Raw genomic sequence first — 19,104 nt, forward strand, 5'->3', positions numbered from 1 at the left:
TTTGACAGATTGTTATAATGTTCTATGAAGCTATTTCACAACATTCTATGTAAACTGCCCACAGCTGCAAGGAAGCAAATAAATGAATGAATAAATAATCCTTTGACTGAAGCACAAAAAAGAAGTCAACCAAGAAATGACTTGGTTTCCCATGTCCGTGCTGAACGCTATGAGTTATGGGATCATTAAAAGAAGAGTGTATTATTATTATTATTATTATTATTATTATTATTATTATTTGTATCCCGCCTCCCCCTGAAGGCTTGAGGCGGCTCACACCCCCTAAAATCCATAGCAATGAACAATAAAATTAAACAGTAATTAATAACCAATCGGTCAACAATAAAAATCCACCAGTGATGGCATAATCCTAATCATCCAGTCTCCGCATCCTCAAACTGCAGGGAGGTGGAGGGAAGCTGACACTCACTACCACCAGTTTGTGAGGGGGGGGGCATACAAGTTGGTTCTTGTATTCTCCTTTTCTCTACCCGAAGGAGTCTCAAAGCAGCTTCCCATCGCCTCCCCTTTCCTCTCCCCACAACAGACTCCCTGTGAGGGAGGGAGGCTGAGAGAGCCCTGAGATTACTGAAGAGTTGGTTCTTCTATGCCGCTTTTCTCTACCCCAAGGAGTCTCAAAGTGGCTTCCCATCGCCTTCCCTTTCCTCTCCCCTGTGAGGCTGAGAGAACCTTGATGTTCCTGTTTGGCCAGAGCAGCTCTATCAGGGCTGTGACTAGCCCAAGGTCACCCAGCTTGCTGCATGTGGAGGAGAAGCGGGGAATCAGACCTGGCTCACCAGATTAGAAGCCGCTGCTCTTCAGCACGATGCCCTGCCGGTGTTAACCATTTCCGTTTCCTGCTGGGAACAGCTCAGGTGGTTTCATACCGACACAGGAGCAGAGGTGCCCATGGGCAAAAGTTGCTGGCAGTGGCTCATGGTAACAGTTGTCCATGGACCTCTGAAGAGCCCCCATCTGGCCGCCCCGCCCAGGAGGAAGAGTGAAGAAAGTACAGGCAGCAGATTTCCCAGGAAGCCCTCCTTCCTTGAGGGAAGACGCATCTTCCCAGACGGCCAGGAGCCAGCGTCGGGCAGTGCTTAGAAGATCAGCCGCAGACCGACCAGAGAAGCCTCGAGTCACTCAGCCTTAGTGTGAGCTGGTCTCTCTTTCTCAGCCTGGCCTACCTTGCAAGGTGGTTGTAAGTGCAAAACAGAGGTGAGGTGAACAACCCTGAGCTCCTGGCTGCTGCTGCTGCTGCTGCTGCCCAACGTATTCACAGCCTGACCTGACCTCCATCACTGCTTCTCGGGCGCCCCTCAACCCCAGCTGCACCCTCACCGCTGCCCTGGATGCACCCCTGGGCTATCCTGTTCACGAAGGGGGCCTCCCCACTGCCTTGCTAGGCCGTCGCCATCCCTGCGTTCCAAGCCCTCGGAGGGAGGGAGGGAGGGAGGGAGGGCATTGCCCTGCCCCTGCAGTCCAACTTGGTGATGGAGTTCAAGCGGGCCTCGGCCCCAGGAGACCACCCCCCACAGCCCCTGCCGCTGCCCCTCTCAGCAGCAGCCAGCCCCAGGCCACAGGGAGCCCACCCTACCGGACATCACGCACTTCATCTACACGAGGGATGCGAGGGCAAGAAGAGCCATCGGCAGGCAGAGAAGGCTGAGCTCCAGGAGCCCTGTGGGCCTTGCTGAAGAGCCCCCCCCCCCCCGCCTCTCTTTGTGCTTTTCTGCAGCTGCTGTCTGCAGTGCTCGGGGCAGGTGCTCCAAAGCGCCCTCCCCAGCTCAGAAGCGCCTGCTGCAGCCCCTCTCCTGGCTCCAGTGCACCAGTGCCCATGTGGCCAGGCAAGGCAGGCTCTGCACCTCCCGCCCACCCCCTGCCTACGGGCTGCCAGATCGCCATCTATTCCACACACGGTGGCCAGCCAGTTCCTCCGCATGGCCAACAAGAGGCACAGGAACTGAGGCCTCCAAGGGAACCTCAGAAGAGCCCTGCTGCTGGGTCAGGCCAGGGAGGGTCCCTCCAGTCCCGCATCCTGCCAGAGGGACTAACTGGCTGGGAAGCGACAGGGCACAGAGGCTCCCCCCTGATGTCGCCCCCTGGCTCTGGGGCTCAGAGGCTGCTTAGTGCCCCTGAGCGTGGAGGTTTCCCACAGCCTCCGCTGACAGATCTCTCCTGCGTTCATCTACCCAATCCCCTGATCAAGCCGTTTGGCGCCACACGCTGCATTTTCATCACCCACACTTAGCTGAAAGGAATGGGCCTGCCTAGTTCAAAACAGTGGAATGGGTGGGCTGGTGGCCTTTCAGAGCTGACAGTTGTTGATGACCTTAGGACCCATGCTGCTAAAGGACGGGCCTTCTCCAGAGGCCCCCATGCGCCAACTTTTGTTGGTCATCTTCTAGCAATTTGGCCACTTCAGGTGGGCCCACAAGGCATCCACCAGGGCTTGCTCCTCCGCAGCTGCTCCCACAAGCCCCCTTAAGAGGACAACATCTTTATAGATTCAAGTGGGTTGTCGTGTTGGTCTGAAGGAGCACAACAAAACAGAGTCCGAGAGCACCTGGAAGACCAACCAAGACTGATTCAAGGCGTGAGCTTTCGAGGGCAGGTACAGAGTGTCTTAAAGGTCCTCTTGGAGTCAAATTTTGTTGAACATCTTTATAGAGTTTTTTGGAACTACTGTAAGGTCCTTTTTGTCTCCTTTGGCTTTAATGGGGTTTAAGATTCAGGAATTTTTGAGAAAAGGATACATGGGGATGGACAGTAATACGTATGTTTCATTTCTAGAATTTGATGCCTTGAACTGCAAGGCAAAGAGGGGTATAAATATTGTAATAAATAAATGCCAGGGGAAGACAAAGCCAGGAGAATTCAGTCTCTGAAAGTGATCCTGAACCAATGTCCCCTTCAGAACATCACAGACAAGATCCCTCACAGCAGGGGGTGGGCAAAATCTCCAGGGGGAAATCTGGAAGGCTTCAGCTAAGTATGAATTCCGAGGTTTCTGCCCCAAGAACAGAAACAGTATAAAACTGACACAAGCAGTGGTATAGACTGGGGGCAAGGTTGAGAAGAGGAATCAGTATTTGGGGGCCCAATGTGGGGAGCAGGGGACCAGGGTTAGAGTGTCTGGCCCAAAGAAGCCTAGGTGAAACATTTTCCACTGGGTGGCAATGCCATCTCAGTCTAACTCATCTCACTGCCTGGTTGCAAGGCTAAAATGGGGAAGTGCATCAATCAACTCTTCAGAGAAAGGGCAGGATGAAAACTCGAGAGGAGAGAAAGTCTCAATGCCATCATGTTCAAACTCACTCTTACGTACACAGAGCAATTCAATTTTAAACCAATACCTTTGGCCGAGCAATGGCCCCTTGCAGTATTTTTTGTCCGCCTCCTCATAGCCAATCCGATCCACAGCTGAAATGGCATATATAATTGCCTGGCAGGTGGAACACAAAAAGAGAATCCCTGTTTTAAAAGGCCAGCATGTTAAGCTGAAAAGCCAGTTCCAAACTGCTAGAAGAAAGGAAGGAAGGAAGGATTAGGTGGGTTGGGCCTGCGAGCTTCCCTGCAGGGCCTTAAAACTAGGCGGTGATGCTGTGCCCCGCCTCCATCACAGTATGGAAACTTCCCTCACTGCCGGACACTAGGGCAGCCACGCATAATGTGGGGAGGGAAGAACAGCCAAGGCCGCCCCTGTTTGCTGCATGCAGGTATGTTCACAGCAGTAGCAGGGTCAAACCACGGGGCTGAATTCTCACTGCCAACAGGGGAAAACAACATGTTATGGCATGACACGCACAGCGGGATGTAAGCAAATTGGGCCATAGCCATTCTCCTTGCCTGCATACTCAGAGACTGATATGCTCTCTCAGAAGTTGGTTCAGAAACTTCAGCCACCCAGGGAGAAAGAGTTGGTGTGGATTATGAGCAACACATTTCACCCACTTTTTAAAGCTCTTCACCAGCTGGCTGTTTCGTTTCAGGCCCAATTTAAGCTACCATCCCGTTCTGAACCTAGCCCTCCTGAGGAAGGTGGTGGAGCGGACGGATGTGGACCAGTTAAAGGAGTATCTAGAAGAAGCGTCGGTACTGGACCTGTTCCAGTCCAGCTTTCGACCTGACCACAGGGTGGAAACGGCAGTGGTTGCTCTGACATATGACCCCCAGAGGCAGCTGGATCAGGGCAGGTGAGTGCTGCTGTTATGCCTTACTGCAGCTTCTTGCTCACCATCTTGCTGACTCTGGGGTGGGGGGTGGGGGGTCAGTCCTTCAGGGGCCAGTCTCCTTCCTCCAAGGTCGGGGACAGAGGGTGGCCATCCGGGAAGAGCAATATGAGCTCCCAGTCTTCTCTGATATCTTTATGTGCCCCCTAGGCCAGCTAGTCCAGGGGTAGGGCCTGGGATGCCACCAATATGCCGATGACACCCAGCTCTCTCTGCTCTTGAGCAGATGGCCAAAGACTCCCCCCGATTCCTTGGCCGAGTGTCTGAGGACTGTGACGGAGCGGCTCCAGCAAAGCCGCCTGGAGCTCCCCCCTCTGAAGATTGAGGTCCTGTGGCTGGGAGGGAAAGGGGCAGACAAAGAAGTGCACCTCTCTTGTCTTCATGGGGTGCAATTACAGCCTGCACAGACCGCCAGCAACGTGGGAGTGACCGCTGATGCTCCCCTCACTATGGAGGCCAGGTCACTAAAGAAGCAGGCCAGGCGATGCTACGAGTGCCCTACCTAGCCCCAGCACACTTGGCCACGGTGCCCACGGGACAGTCACCTCCACTTGCTCTACAGCCTTCCTTTCTCCCTGAGCTGAAGGGAAGCTGCAGTGGGCTGAGAATGCGACTGCTTGGGTTCTATCAAGGACCCCACGTGGAGTGCCTAGACGGCCAGTTCTCCAACAGCTGCGCTGGTTGGCGATAGAATTCTGGATCAGGTTTGAGATGCTGGTCTTAACCCTTAAGGCCCTGTGTGGTCTGGGGCCTGAGGGACCCCCTCTCCGGATATATCCCCTGGAGGCCTCTTTGTTCAGCTACTTCCAACCGGCAGGCGACTTCTGGCCCCGGAGAGATGTGCCTGGCCTCAAATCTGGTGGAATGAGTTGCCATTGGAGGTGCCTCACAGAGCTTTCCAGAGGGTTCCGGAGGGTTTGTAAGACGGCACCCTCTCACCAGGCATTTGGTTGAGGCCAGAGATTGCCATGACCATCCAACGGGGGCCCCAGCCAAACCCCCATCCTCCTCCACTCTGACCCTGGCCAGTAACTGGACATCTGAAGGGCTAGGCTGCAGGAGCGTTGAGAGTCAGATTTTACTGTTTTCATTGTCTTTTAACGGCTGCCTATTCCTGGACATTCTCTGATGCAGCTCTGGATTCATCTCCTCTCCACCTTCAGAAACCAAGGTGGAGGGTCATGAAAGCTGTGGCTCCCTGGCTTTGGGATATACTGGCCATCTTTAGAAGACAGTGGATTAAAAAAAATGTCAACAGACTTTTAACTAGGGGGCCACTTCTCTACTGATGGCTTGTGCTCCCATATTGGTGTTTTATTGATTGGTCAAGCATGACTTCAGACAGGCAGAATTTAAATTTAAATAAACTAAAATGATCATCATAAATAAAGTTAACAAGGGGTAGTGAGTATTGGATTAGACCCGGAGGCCTGGGTTGGTTGGAAACACAAAGCTTGCTGGGTGATCTTGGGCAAGTCCCCCAGGCTCTGGACCACGGACACTGGCCAACCAGAGGATCCAGAAAATAAAAATGTCAAGTGGTCCGTCTGGTCTAACAGCGTATCACACAGAGGCCGATCCACTCCTGCATGGCCTTTCTCAACATCTTTACCCTCGAGAAACCCCTTCAAGAAACCCCAGAAGGGGTGCAGCTGTGCACAATACGGCTGGGAAAAGCAGGGCTGTCTAAATGCCCAATTGGGGCCAAGCCCCCCCCCCCCCCCCGACCCCCTCCAGGCCCATCATTGCCCATATACGGTCATATCGCCCAATACATGTTTAAGAAATTAAGAGACATATTAAAAATGAATTAACTTCCACCCATTCAGGAAACCCTACCAGGGCTTTCAAGAAACCCTATCAGGTTTTCACGAAACCTTGATATACAGGCTGAAACCTCCCTAAAAAGATCCCTGCTGGATCAGACCAGCGAACGTCCATCCAGTCCAGCAATCCTGTCTCTCACAGTGGCCAACCAGTTTCTTTGGAGGACGAACAATGAGGCACAGAGGCCGAGGTCTACCTAAGAAGAGCCCTGCTGGATCAGGCCAGTGAGGGTCCCTCCAGTCCAGCCTCCTGTCTCACACAGGGGCCAACCTATTCCCCTAGAGGTACAGTGACAGGGCAGAGAGGCTGAGGCGCTCCCCTGACGTTAGGAACAGAAAAGAGCTCTACTGGTCTGGATCAGTGGTCCACCTAGTCGAGCAGCCTGTTTCATACAAGGGCCAACCAACTGCTGGGCTAGGGAGCCAAGGGTCTTCCCTTGAAACTGTGTTTCAGAGTTTTTAATGCCTCTGAATATATAGGTTTCCTTAGATGCCACAGTTGCTAAACAGGCAGTGAAAACATGGGTTGGGGGAGGAGACCGACTTCTCAAGAACTGGTGGGCAGCAAATGATTCGTTTACCTCTGGAAAGAGGACGTCCAATATGAATTTGGTGAACTTGACACTGTCACCATTTATAAGCGGCAGCCATTCAGCAGCGATTTCTCGGGAAACTTCTTGTAAATATTTGACCACGAGGTCCATCTGGTCATCATCCTCCAGGTAGGTCTCAAAGGAGGTTATGCATGGGGGAGCCTCGAGGAACGTTTTCAGCCACCGTGACTGTTTCTTGCTGTTCAAGACGGCTCGGAGGTGCTCATCTGCGCCCTTTTCCTTCACAATGAACTCCACGATCTTCTTGTTGGCTTTGTCCCTGGCTGCTCTTGTCCTGTCAGGGAGAACTTTCTTAGAGGGCTTGGAGGGAGTTGTCTCAGATGAAACTTCTTCAGAGTCCACTTCCTCTAATTGCGGGAGGGTCATCTGGGAAAAGTTGGAATGGGTCTCTTTTCTAACTGGGTAGCCTTAAAAGAAAGAAAGGGGCGGGGGAGAAAGCCAACCCTGAATGTTGTATTTTCATACATTACAGGAAGCCGCCTAGTACGTTGCATTTAAGTCTGATCTTTATATGTGCTGCTTCTCTTCCCATGCAAACATCAGAAGAGTCCTGCTGGATCAGGCCAGTGGTTCCTCCAGTCCAGCACCCATTAAAAGGCAGAGTCATTCCTTTGGGATTTTCAGGCCACAACTTTCCCAGTGTGATGGGGGGTGGGGGTGAGGCTTTGTTTAGCTCTAGACACTGGAACAGGAAGGACATTCCAGGGGAGATCCAGAGCAGGACTCACTTTCTGAAGCATACTCACTCATATCATCTGCGCAATACTCCAAGATGGTGCCCGTGAAAGAATGGCAGCCTGGGGGGGAGGGAGGGAGAGAGAGCTCTGAGTTAGCTACAGTCTCATGGCAGGGAGATTTTCCCCTACAGCACAGCTGGGGTTTGCTGACCTCTCTAAAAGGGAAGTCAAACTCCGACTGGAAGCAGATGCAGCCCAATGCACATGAGCCCAGTCCCCCAGTTCTGTCTCTTGGTCACATGAACGGCAGGGCAACAAGGGCCAGAGGCCACTTCAGCAGAAGGGGCCACCAGTGTCTCCACTGACCTGTGTTTTTACCATCCCCTGCCCCCCACAGCTCCCCTCCCCTCCCACTGAGAGTCCAAACGCAGAGAGCAGCATCACCCACCCAGAGTGGCTAAAGGCTGCCAAACTCCCACTGCCTCTCCCGCAGGTATTGCATCCCTTTTCAGTGGGAGAGGACGCGTGTGGCTGAAGTGAGGGGCAAAAATAAACAAGGGGCAGAGGCCCCCTTCATGCCCAAAGAGTGAATTTTCACGGGATGCACAAGAGGACACATTAGGTTTTGAAAGAAGAATGCAAGGAACATCTGTGCATAAGAAAGGGAATGTGGGACAAGGAACAGGCATGTGCAAAACAAAACAAAAACAAAACAAAAAGAAATCCATCCTGTTTTGGGTTTGGATCAAATAGGTTCAGCCCGAACCTGAGGCCTTCCAAGTAACTTTCCCTGATTTGGACTCAGCAGAATGAATTGGATAAATCTGAAGTGCTTCAGCGGAATCCAAATCCATCCGGCGCCAGACTCCCCCTATAGTGCCGTTAAAGTCAATGAGAAATTGTCCCCTGCTGTCTACTCCGGAGTCTCGGGGGTGGGGGGTGGGGGGCTGAGGTACCAAATTTGCAGTGTGGCTTTGGGAATCTCCCCAAAAGAATCCCCGCGTTTTTAAAAAAATTGGACCAGTGGGTCCAATTCTCTGCCCCATCCAATTTCCATTGCTTCCAATGGTGATAAAAAAAGGACAAGAACAGAGAATCTCTTTTTTCCCCATGATAGGAAACAAAGGTCGGATGGGGCACCCTCCTTGGTTGCCTATAGAATTGGACCCCCTGGTGTAATCTTCTTCTAAATTTGGGGCTCCTTTGGAAAAGAGGCTCCTGCAGCTATGCGAAAGCTGGGTGCCTTTACCGCAACCCCCCCCTCCAGGCCACAGAATAGATAAGAAAGGAAAACTTTGTTCCCCTTCAGTTGCCTGATCTCCACACTGTCAAATCGCGCCCGAATCACAATTTGGCCAAGGCTGATTCAGGCACTTTAACTTAAGACCAGATTTGTCCACAAAGTGTCTGTACATTTCAGACTCTCTGAGACCAAGAGCGCAGGACAACAAGGAACACAGAGGCTGGAAGAGGGAGGGAAAGAAGGTGGCGAGTCAAAATCTGCTCCATCAACTAGAGGCCAAGGGGGCTGCTGAGAGGAAGGGCAGGTGTCGATGAAGTCTCCTGCCTGCTGTTCTTTCCGGTTAGGGAAAAACAACAAGGGAGCCAAAATCTTGGGGAGAAAAAGTGACGGAACAGCATGGATGAGCAAACCAGTCAGGCTGAGGAACTCGGCTCGAGCACTCTGGTCTCCCCCCCCCCAGGTACTCCCTACACCTTTGTTCTCCTCTCCTCAATGAACAGGGCTAGAGGTTCTTGAAAAGCTAGAAAGGGCATGGCAGGACTGAGGGCCGTGTGTGCACATGGCTTCCACATCACCCCCTGTGGCTATGGCCTTGCATTTCCCACCTAGGAAGGGGAATGCAACCTCTTCTGCCTCCCCCCGCCCCTGCAAAAGGGCATTTAATGGAACAGAAGGCACTGCCCCATCATCTTACCTACTCGAATTCTATAGTCTTTGATTAAGTTGATGCACCAGTTGATTTCATCCTGATAGCTCTCTCTGGCTTTATCCTAGGAGGAGAAACAGAAAAGGAGAAATAGGCCGTCATTAAAGGTAAAGGTATCCCCTGTGCAAGCACCAAGTCATGTCTGACCCTTGGGGTGACGCCCTGTAGCGTTTTCATGGCAGACTCAATACGGGGTGGTTTGCCAGTGCCTTCCCCAGTCATGACCGTTTACCCCCCAGCAAGCTGGGTACTCATTTTACCGACCTCGGAAGGATGGAAGGCTGAGTCAACCTTGAGCCGGCTGCTGGGATTGAACTCCCAGCCTCATGGGCAAAGCTTTCAGACGGCTGCCTTACCACTCTGCGCCACAAGAGGCTCCTTTATTACTCCGTCATTACTGGGGCTAAATAGGATGCAATCAATCAATCTTTATTTTTATAGCCTGCCCTTCCTGCAGCTCACGGTGGGTGACAGCACGATAACATAGCAATCATAAAACAATAATCTCAGCTCCCCCTCAAGTTAAACGGGGTGGGGTTCAGGGTTCTCTGAGCAGGTCTTCCCTCAGTTCCCAACAGGGAGGCCGGCCCTTTTTGATGGTCTCTCCGGGCCCTGACCACAGGCCTGAGGGAGCAGCTCTGTCCTGCAGGCCCTGCAGAATTGGTTAAGCTGTCATAGCTGGCACGGGTGACAAAATGCCAGGCGAGCGACAATAACCCCACCCTCTGCAGGATTACACCAGTACCCTCAATCCTTCCCAAATGGGTGTGTTACCCCTGCACTTACTATCAGCCTTTGCTGCTCCTCACAGTCATAGTGCTTTAGGTTTCTGAGAGAGATGAAGAAACTGCATGAAACAAGACCAAAAGAAAAGATTATTTTGTTCCCAACCATTCTATGCCATTCTCCAAGAATAATAATAAGTGGATTTTATACCCCACTTTTCTCTACCAGGAGTCATAAAGCAGCTTACAACCACCTTCCCTTCCTTTCCCCACAACAGACACCCTGTGAGGTAGGTGGGGCTGAGAGAACTCTAACAGAATTGCTCTGTAAGAGCAGCTCCAGCAGGACTGTGACTAGCCCAAGATCACCCAGCTGGCTGCATGTGGAGCAGCAGGGAATCAAACCCCACTCCTCCAACACAAAATTAGAGGCCAGAGCTCTTAACTATGACACCAAGCTGGCTCCAAAGGGGTCACAGAATCATAGAGTCAAAAGGGACGTCCAGGGTAATCTAGTCCAACCCCCTGCACAACGCACAAATACAGGGTTAAAGCAGTATATGCAGCCCATCCTTCTAAATTTTTTTGTATCAACCCATGAGGTCAGAGAGGAGGAAAGAACCAGAATGGCTGGCCCAAAGTCTCCCAGGAAGCTTCATGCCTGACTGTGGATTGCAATCCAGGTCTCCAAGGATCCTCTTCCAACAGCCTAATTAACCAGCTTGGTGTCATGGTTAGGAGTGTGGACTTCTAACCTGGAGAACCAGGTTTGATTCCCTGCTCCCCCACATGCAGCCAGCTGGGTGACCTTGGGCTCGCCACAGCACTGATAAAGCTGTTCTGACAAGCAGTAGTATCAAGGCTCTCTCAGCCTCACCTCCCTCCACACGGTGTTTGTTGTGGGGAGAGGAAAGGGAAGGCGACTGGAAGCCGCTTGGAGACTCCTTCGGGTAGAGAAAAGCGGCATAGAAGAACCAACTCTACTTCTTCTTCCAACTATAACATACCAAACTTGCTCTCTGAAAATTAGCACATTCCATTTTGCCATTTTAACTCCCCTGAAGAAGAAGAACCAACTCTTCTTCTTCTTCTTATATGCCACTTTTCCCTACCTGAAGGAGGCTCAAAGCGGCTTACAGTCGCCTTCCCATTCCTCTCCCCACAACAGACACCCTGTGGGGTGGGTGGGGCTGAGAGAGACCTGATATCACTGTCCGGTCAGAACAGTTTTTATCAGTGCCGTGGGGAGCCCAAGGTCACCCAGCGGGTTGCATGTGGCAGAGCGCAGAATCGAACCTGGCATGCCAGATTAGAAGTCCGCACTCCTAACCACTACGCCAAACTGGCTCTGATGCAAACGGGGAAATGAGAGGCTGTGGCTCAGTGGCAGAGCCTCTGCTTTGCATGCAAAAGGTCCCAGGTTCAATCCCCAGCATCTCCAGTTAGACGAACCAGGCAGCAGGAGAGGTGAACCTTCTGCCTGAAACCCTGGAGAACCACTGGCAGTCTGAGCAGCCAGTATTAATCTTGACGGACCACTGGCAGTCTGAGCAGCCAGTATTAATCTTGACGGACCAAGGGTCTGATTCAGCATCAGGCTTAATTAGTCTTAGAATAGATAAAAGGGAGAGTTATTAACATATGGGATTCCCTGCCACAGAAAGTGGTGGCAGCTGTAAGCAGGGACACCTTCAAGAGAGGACTGGATACACGTATGCAGCAGAGATCCATCCATGGCTCTTAGCCCCAAGGCCTAGAGGGAACTCTCCGTCTGGGGCTTTGATGCCCGGTCTTCTTGGTGCTTGGGGGGGGGGGGGGGCAACAGTGGCAGGTTTCTGGTCTTCTGGCCCTGCAGATGGACCTCCTGCTGGCTCTTGGGTTTTGACCATTTTGTGACACAGAGTGTTGGACTGCAGGGGCCTGATCCAGGATGGCTTCTCCTATGTTCTTATATATATGCATGCATCACCATGCCCATGGCTGCCCCTGCAGTAGGATCTGGCAGTAGGCGACATAAAGGATCTCTGTCTGAGAGTCCAGAGAACTGCTGCCAAGCTGAACAGGCAGTGCTGGCTGAGGGACCAAGGGGCTGATTCAGCGTAAGTAAACTCCATGTACGCTTGTTCTTGCTCTGCTGGGTACTGCTGCAATCGCTCTCTGTCCCCCTCCTCGCTCCTCCCTCCTTCCTTCGTGATGTCCGCACCTAAAAGCAGACGCAAGGGCCTTTTTGGGCACTGCATTCCTCCACCGCAGCCCACAATGCAACTTAACAGGGAAAGTAGATCAGCTCACAACAAATTGTGGCAAGTTCTTAAGGAGATGGGAATACCAGAGCATCTTATTTGTCTCTTGAGAAACTTATATGCAGGTCGAGAAGCAACAGTGAGAACTGAACATGGAATCACTGATTGGTTCAAAATTGAGAAAGGAGTTCAGCAAGGCTGTATACTGTCGCCTTGCTTATTTAACTTGTATGCGGAGCACATCATGAGAAATGCGGGATTAGAGGAGTCACAAATTGGGATCAAGATTGCAGGGAGAAATATCAACAACCTCAGATATGCAGATGATACCACTCTAATGGCAGAAAGTGAAGAGGAACTAAAGAGCCTGTTGATGCGGGTGAAGGAGGAGAGTGCAAAAGTTGGCTTGAAACTCAACATCAAGAAAACAAAGATCATGGCACCCGGCCCTCTCAATTCCTGGCAAATAGATGGGGAAGAAATGGAGATAGTGACAGATTTTATTTTCCTGGGCTCCAAGATCACTGCAGATGGGGACTGCAGCAAAGAAATTAAAAGACGCTTGCTCCTGGGGAGGAAAGCTATGGCAAATCTAGACAGCATCCTAAAAAGCAGAGACATCACCCTGCCGACAAAAGTGCGTTTAGTCAAGGCTATGATCTTCCCAGTTGCCATGTATGGCTGCGAAAGTTGGACCATAAGGAAGGCCGAGCGTCAAAGAATTGAGGCTTTTGAACTCTGGTGCTGGAGAAGACTCTTGCGAGTCCCTTGGACTGCAAGGCGAACAAACCGGTCAGTCCTAGAGGAGATCAGCCCTGACTGCTCCTTAGAAGGCCAGATCCTGAAGATGAAACTCAAATACTTTGGCCACCTCATGAGAAGGAAGGACTCCCTTGAGAAGAGCCTAATGCTGGGAGCGATCGAGGGCAAAAGAAGAAGGGGACGACAGAGAATGAGGTGGCTGGATGGAGTCACTGAAGCAGTAGGTGCAAACTTAAATGGACTCCGGGGAATGGTAGAGGACAAGAAGGCCTGGAGGATCATTGTCCATGGGGTCGCGATGGGTCGGACACGACTTCGCACCTAGCAACAACAGATCAGCTCTTTAGAAAGGGGTGAAAAGGAGAGAGAGAGGAACAGTGCAGGGTGGCAAGCTTAACTGCATCCTTGGTTTCTTGTTTTATTTGATGAGTCCATCAAAGCCTGCCGGGTCCCGTCCCGCCCCCCCACTTTAGCTGCCAACAGCAAATGAGTGGCTGAGGATGACGGACAGGGCTAGTTGCAGCGGATGGTGCACCTGGCGAATTTAAGCACAAAGGCACCACCATGCATGGAGCCTCTGAGCAGGCAACATGAGCTTTCATGGGCTACATACAGCCCACTTCCTCACAGGATGATATCACATTGGAATAACAATCAGGTTATTTGTTAAGGTGCCCCAAGTCTATGGTTTATTTTTTCAGAGAGCAGAAACCTTGATTGTCTTATAAGCTTTCTGCTTGGCTTTATCTAGGGGCAGCTTTCACACACTGCACTGTATGGAATGCCAGACTAGCACCCTCAGTTCCTTGGGAGAACAGCAGAACAACAGAATCCAACCAACAATGCAGATCCTCACAAAATGCAGCCGTCATACAAATGGGAGCTCTCAAGAGATTAGCAAGAAAACGGAATGCCATCACACCCCTCCCTGACCCCTCTGGAACAGGTGGAGTGTTCATGAACATTCCATGATATCATTTCAGTCCATGGCAGGAAGCATCAGGAGCCAATTCAGCAACAATCTTTACCCTTTCTTATCCATGCACTTCTCTATGAGCTGCACACTGGCCTTCTTCGCTTTCCGCTTCACGCTTTTCACCTGTTGGAAAACAAATCCAAGAGAAAAACTTGCTTGCTTGTTTTTTAAAGAGAAAGTCTCACATTGCCTAAAGCTTGAGCACAGTTTCTGAAGTCCTTAAAAAAACAAAAAGCAAAAAAACAAAAAACAAACCACAAATACTTTTATAAACCAAAAACACAAGTACCCAGCTAAACTGGAACAAATACCTATGTACTCCAGTATTTCTGTCCTTAGCCTGTCCAATGCTTCTGGGAAGCCTACATGCCAGGCTAAAGGCACCTGGTTCCAACTGCCAGTGCTCGTCCCCAGAAAATGATATTTAAGAGATCAAGAGCCGGAATCAGGGCCTTTTAGGATCCTGTCCCAGGGTGATGGAACAGCCTTCTGGGAAAAGTATGTCAGAGTAAAATCCCAGATGCAGGTGGGTAGCCACGTTAGTCTGACAAAGTTTGAGTCCAGGGGCACCTTTAAGAACAACAAAGTTTAATTCTGAGTATAAAGCTTTTGTGTGCACGCACAACCCTGATTGTCTTTAATAGGGGTACAATCCCCTCCTCCCCCTTTTAAATAAAGGGTTTTGACAGCTGACAGAAAGCAGTTAAACATTTTCTCCCTTTTAATATTTTCAATTAATGAGCAAATCACAGCAGCCTTTTCTGAATATGTCCAACAAGAGCTAATTATTTTGCTTAATTACAGGCAGCAAGAGAGCGCGAGTGAGAGAGAGGTTTAAGTACGGAGGCCACTGGCTTCTACAGCAGATCCTGACCTGCAAGGGCTACGTTTGGGGCAGAAGTTTCATTATTCCCCTTGCACTTCCCCCTCCCGCACTATCCAGGTTTCCCCGTGATCTCAAAGAAGCACAAGCTGCTCCTTACTCATCAGCCCACTGATCAGATGGGGGAAGGATCAGGAAGCGCGCTTGCCCACCCTGGGAGGGGCGCATCTTACCATCGCGTCCCAGGCCAGGAATTTGGGCGTGATCATTGACGCCTCCCTGACCTTGGAGGCGCAGGTCAAAAGAGTAGCGGGCCAGGCATTTTTCCAGCTTCGCCAGGCCCGACTACTAGCGCCCTACCTGTCCCCCAAACACCTGGCCACGGTGATCCATGCAACGGTCACCTCCAGAATAGATTTCTGTAACTCGCTCTACGCGGGCCTTCCCTTGTCCTTGATCCGGAAACTTCAGCTAGTGCAGAATGCAGCTGCTAGGGTCCTAACTGGCACACTTTGGAGGGCCCACATCCAGCCAGTGCTGAGGCAGCTGCGCTGGTTGCCAATTGCTGCCCGGATCCGGTTCAAGGTTTTGGTTCTAACCTTCAAGGCTTTACGCGAGTTGGGACCCACATACCTGAGGGACCGCTTATCGCCCTATGCCCCCCGTAGAGCTTTACGTTCTGCGGGAGAAAATCTATTGGTCGTCCCCGGCCCTAAGGAAGCACGCCTGGCCTCGACCAGGGCCAGGGCCTTCTCGGTCCTGGCCCCTGCCTGGTGGAATGAGCTCCCAGGAGAGCTGCGGGCCCTGCGAGATCATCCATCGTTCCGCAGGGCCTGCAAGACGGAGCTCTTCCGCCAGGTTTACGGTTGAGGCCAGGCTTAACATCTATGCCCCCCCGGGACCTGAGGATTGGGATTAGAGACGGGTACCACCAGTATCCCCTCTCCACTTGCTAGGTGGGGAATGGGTAGTTGATTAGTCACTCTTGCCAGGTAGTTATTAACTATTGATATGTTAATTGGTTTTTTAATGTATTTTATGGGGTTTTATACTGTTGTAACCCGCCACGAGCCGCAAGGGAGTGGCGGGTAATAAATTCAACAACAACAACAACAACAACAATAATAATAATAAAAAGGAGAGAGGGACCAAGTGGAGCGAAAGAGGATTCTGCCAGGAAGGAGGGAGGGAGGGAGGAGGGAGAAACCTTCAAGGCAGGCAAGTGTTGGTCTTCAGAGTGTTGAGGATGCTGGTGGATAAAATAATGGGATGGCAGCAATAGCCTATTGCAGTCGGACTCCAAAACTAAAAGCCACACAATACCTTCTACGAAGGTGAAACAAGACACTCAAGAACAGCACGCAACATTTTTGAGTTATCCAGAACTCTTCCTCTCCTACTGAGGAGTGGCAGGGGAAGCCTTTGCTATTCCTTCCTGGAGTAAGAGCAAGACAGTTCAGTGAATAAATGGTTAAGGCAAGCGTTCTCACCATAGCAGGCCAGTACGGGTATCTTCGGAGCTTGCACCAAACCAGCATCCCCGCTTCCAAGGAGCAAGGCTCTAGGGGCACAACATACAGATACCATTCAGATCTTTCCATCTGCCCCAGGCGCGTCAACTTGCCCCCCCCCCTCCTCTCAACACCAGACCTAGCCAAAGTGATCCATACAATGGTCACCTCTAGATTAGACCTCTGCAACTTGTTCTATGTAGGGCTTCCCTTGAGACTGCTCCAGAAGCTCCAACTGATTCAGAATGCAGCAGCTCAGATCCTCATAGGGACCCCCTGGAGAGTGTATATGACACCTGTGCTCTCCCAGCTGCACTAGCTCCAGCCTGAAGACCAGATCAGGTTAAAGGGTTTGGTATGAAACTTCAAAGTCCTAAACTATTTGGGACTGGCATATCTGCGGGACCACCTCTTCCATGACGCTCCCCCAAGAGCGTTGAAGTCATCAAACCAAAACCTACTGTGGATCCCTGGCCCCAACTTGGTTTTAACGAGACCCACAGGGCCTGCAAGAGAGAGGTGTTCTACCAGGCCAGGTGGTCGAGGACCAATAGAACAACTAAAGTGCTGAAAAAGAAAGAAGACTGGCCCTCCAAGAAGACCTGACCCCCTCCCAAGAGTTTACTGAATGGGGCAGACTGAACGTGTATAAGGTTTTAATGAATTTATTGGTTTTAAACAATCGATTGTTTTAGCTCATGTTGTCATCCAGCCTGAGTTACAAGAGAGGGCTGGATATAAGAGTAAAGTTTCTTCTTCTTCTTCTTATAGTCAGATGCAGGCTAGGAGAAGGTGGGGCCTTTGGGTTATTCTAGGTGGAATTGGGGCCTTTCTGAGCACAGCTGTGACTGCCAGAGTCACTTCTGCCTTTTCAATATGTGGGCAGGGCTGAGGCGCACACAGACACTCCCCTCCCCCAATTCTAAATTGAGCCTGTAGGAAATATCACTCACAGTACACCGGAAGGTTATACTGGATCTTATCCCTCTCTCACCTTGATGCAGGAGGATACTGGGGAGTTCTTCTTCATCCTCAGCTTCTTCTTCATCCCCAAAAGCTGAGCTGAGACATAACTCTCTGATAGGACTAAGTCTCAGTGCAGACTCAGAAGGAAACCCGAGGCCTGCTAGTGAGGTAATAAACACATTCAATCTTGCGATATATTCAATCTTGCAATATATACAATTTTAACAGGAAAAATATATCCTCTTTCTAGTCTGCATTGTGTTTGAAACTAGACACATCCACTCCCAGTAAAGCACAATGATATGGTTATCTGGTTTATGTTTTGAACTAAGGGCCAAGCCGATTGCATTCAGGAATACCACAGGCGCTAGATTGTGTGTGTGTGTGTGTGTGTGTGGGTGTAAAAACTCTGTGGATGGCCTCTTCCTCCCCCTAGGACCTGGAAAGGCTGCAGGCAGCTGTTAGGGAACTCACTGACGGGGGCAGCTCTCATGCGGCAGGGATCTGCAGCCTCCAAGCCTCAGAGGGAAGTGGAAGGAGGAGGGGGTGGTCAGGGGTGGGGGATGGAAGGTGATTGGTAGGCTCCTGGCCAGACCGGCAAACTAGTTGGAGGAGGAGGCACTTGGGTGGGACGGCTGCCCTGAGTGAGTGTTAAGTGGAGTAGCACTTAAGCCATGAGACACGCTCTTCCTCCAAGGCCTTGCCAGAAATATATTATGTGGAACTGATTGGGTATTCTCCATTTTAAACTGAAGAATATCAAAGTATTCAGTGAGACAGCAGAAGTTCTGGCATCCATAGAAATGGCTCAGGTTTAGAAAGATGCAGAGAGGACCCCTTTCCTCTCCAGGATGGAAGCTAGTTCCAAAGATATTCCTGATAAAAGGAGCCCAAGTGATCTATAACAACACAGATCCTCTCCTGAAAGGGAATGCATAACTATGGTTAAGCGGGTTGTTTTAAAAATAACCACTCCACATTCCAGGTACATCCACTGCTAAGCTGAAATTTAAAAACCTCAGTGGTAAAGGTATCCAAGATTAACAGGTTGTGCAGGACAGGTTACTCGTGGGAAAGGATCATTCGGTTTTAAGGAGCCTTGGATGCAGGAGCTTTGGATTCTCTTATCAGAAATGATGATGATCTGGTGTCAGCCCAGGGGATAAAGGCAGAACTATGGCTATGAAGAGCTCCTCTTGCGGAGCTTCCCCTGACAGAGCTTCCACTCAGAGGTGCGTGAGGGCGGTGGAAAGGTCTGTGAGGGAGAGAATATAGACCTATATGGCCACACAACACACGCATTAGGATCACATGCTTAAATTTTGGTAGTCACCAGGAGGACATAAGTCTCAAAAACGAATCCTTCCAAGTGAGCACAGGAATCCGGGGGGGGGGGGGGCATTAACTGTATCTGAATAGGGCTCCAGAGATGACAGAAAGGGTTAGTTACATAAAGACAGCTCTGGCTTTGGAACAATAGCTTTGTAAGAAGGCTATTCTATCACAGAAAGGGCAACGAATCCTTCCGTTTCCAAAACTGACTGATCAGTCCCATATATCCCTTGCAAAGTTCTGCCAGTTCTCTATCCCTATTTAGTCTACAAAAGTCCTCCTTGAAATTGGATGGGGAAGCCAAGTAACCAGAGAAACAAGCTACACTCACAAGGGGCTTTTCAGGAAATCGCCAGATTAACCCATGACACCCTCTCCCCTTATACTGAGCACTGGACTAGAGTCTATCGCCAAGATCTGTGTTCTTTCTTGAAAAGGGAAACATTCAGTGGAGACAGTGACCTCAAGAGA

At 50.7% G+C, this 19,104-nt stretch overlaps 1 protein-coding gene across 8 annotated transcripts in view; it reads right to left on the reverse strand.

Annotated features, from left to right (window-relative positions):
- The window catches only part of PWWP3A (PWWP domain containing 3A, DNA repair factor), a 30,294-nt gene that overhangs the window by 974 nt on the left and 10,216 nt on the right, over positions 1-19,104 (reverse strand). For 6 of the 8 annotated variants that reach the window (XM_077331423.1, XM_077331422.1, XM_077331420.1 and 3 more), the window contains 8 exons: positions 17,330-17,461; positions 16,315-16,385; positions 14,054-14,124; positions 10,082-10,142; positions 9,284-9,359; positions 7,416-7,466; positions 6,637-7,076; positions 3,354-3,442 (listed from right to left, as the gene is read on the reverse strand). In XM_077331423.1, coding sequence (XP_077187538.1) covers positions 3,354-3,442; positions 6,637-7,076; positions 7,416-7,466; positions 9,284-9,359; positions 10,082-10,142; positions 14,054-14,124; positions 16,315-16,385; positions 17,330-17,461 — 991 coding nt within the window. The remainder of the gene's footprint in view (positions 1-3,353; positions 3,443-6,636; positions 7,077-7,415; positions 7,467-9,283; positions 9,360-10,081; positions 10,143-14,053; positions 14,125-16,314; positions 16,386-17,329; positions 17,462-19,104) is intronic. The other 2 variants (XM_077331421.1, XM_077331427.1) reach the window with 2 other exon arrangements.

The sequence above is a fragment of the Paroedura picta genome, chromosome 4, assembly GCF_049243985.1.
Source record: "Paroedura picta isolate Pp20150507F chromosome 4, Ppicta_v3.0, whole genome shotgun sequence".
NCBI classification, from domain to species: domain Eukaryota; kingdom Metazoa; phylum Chordata; class Lepidosauria; order Squamata; family Gekkonidae; genus Paroedura; species Paroedura picta.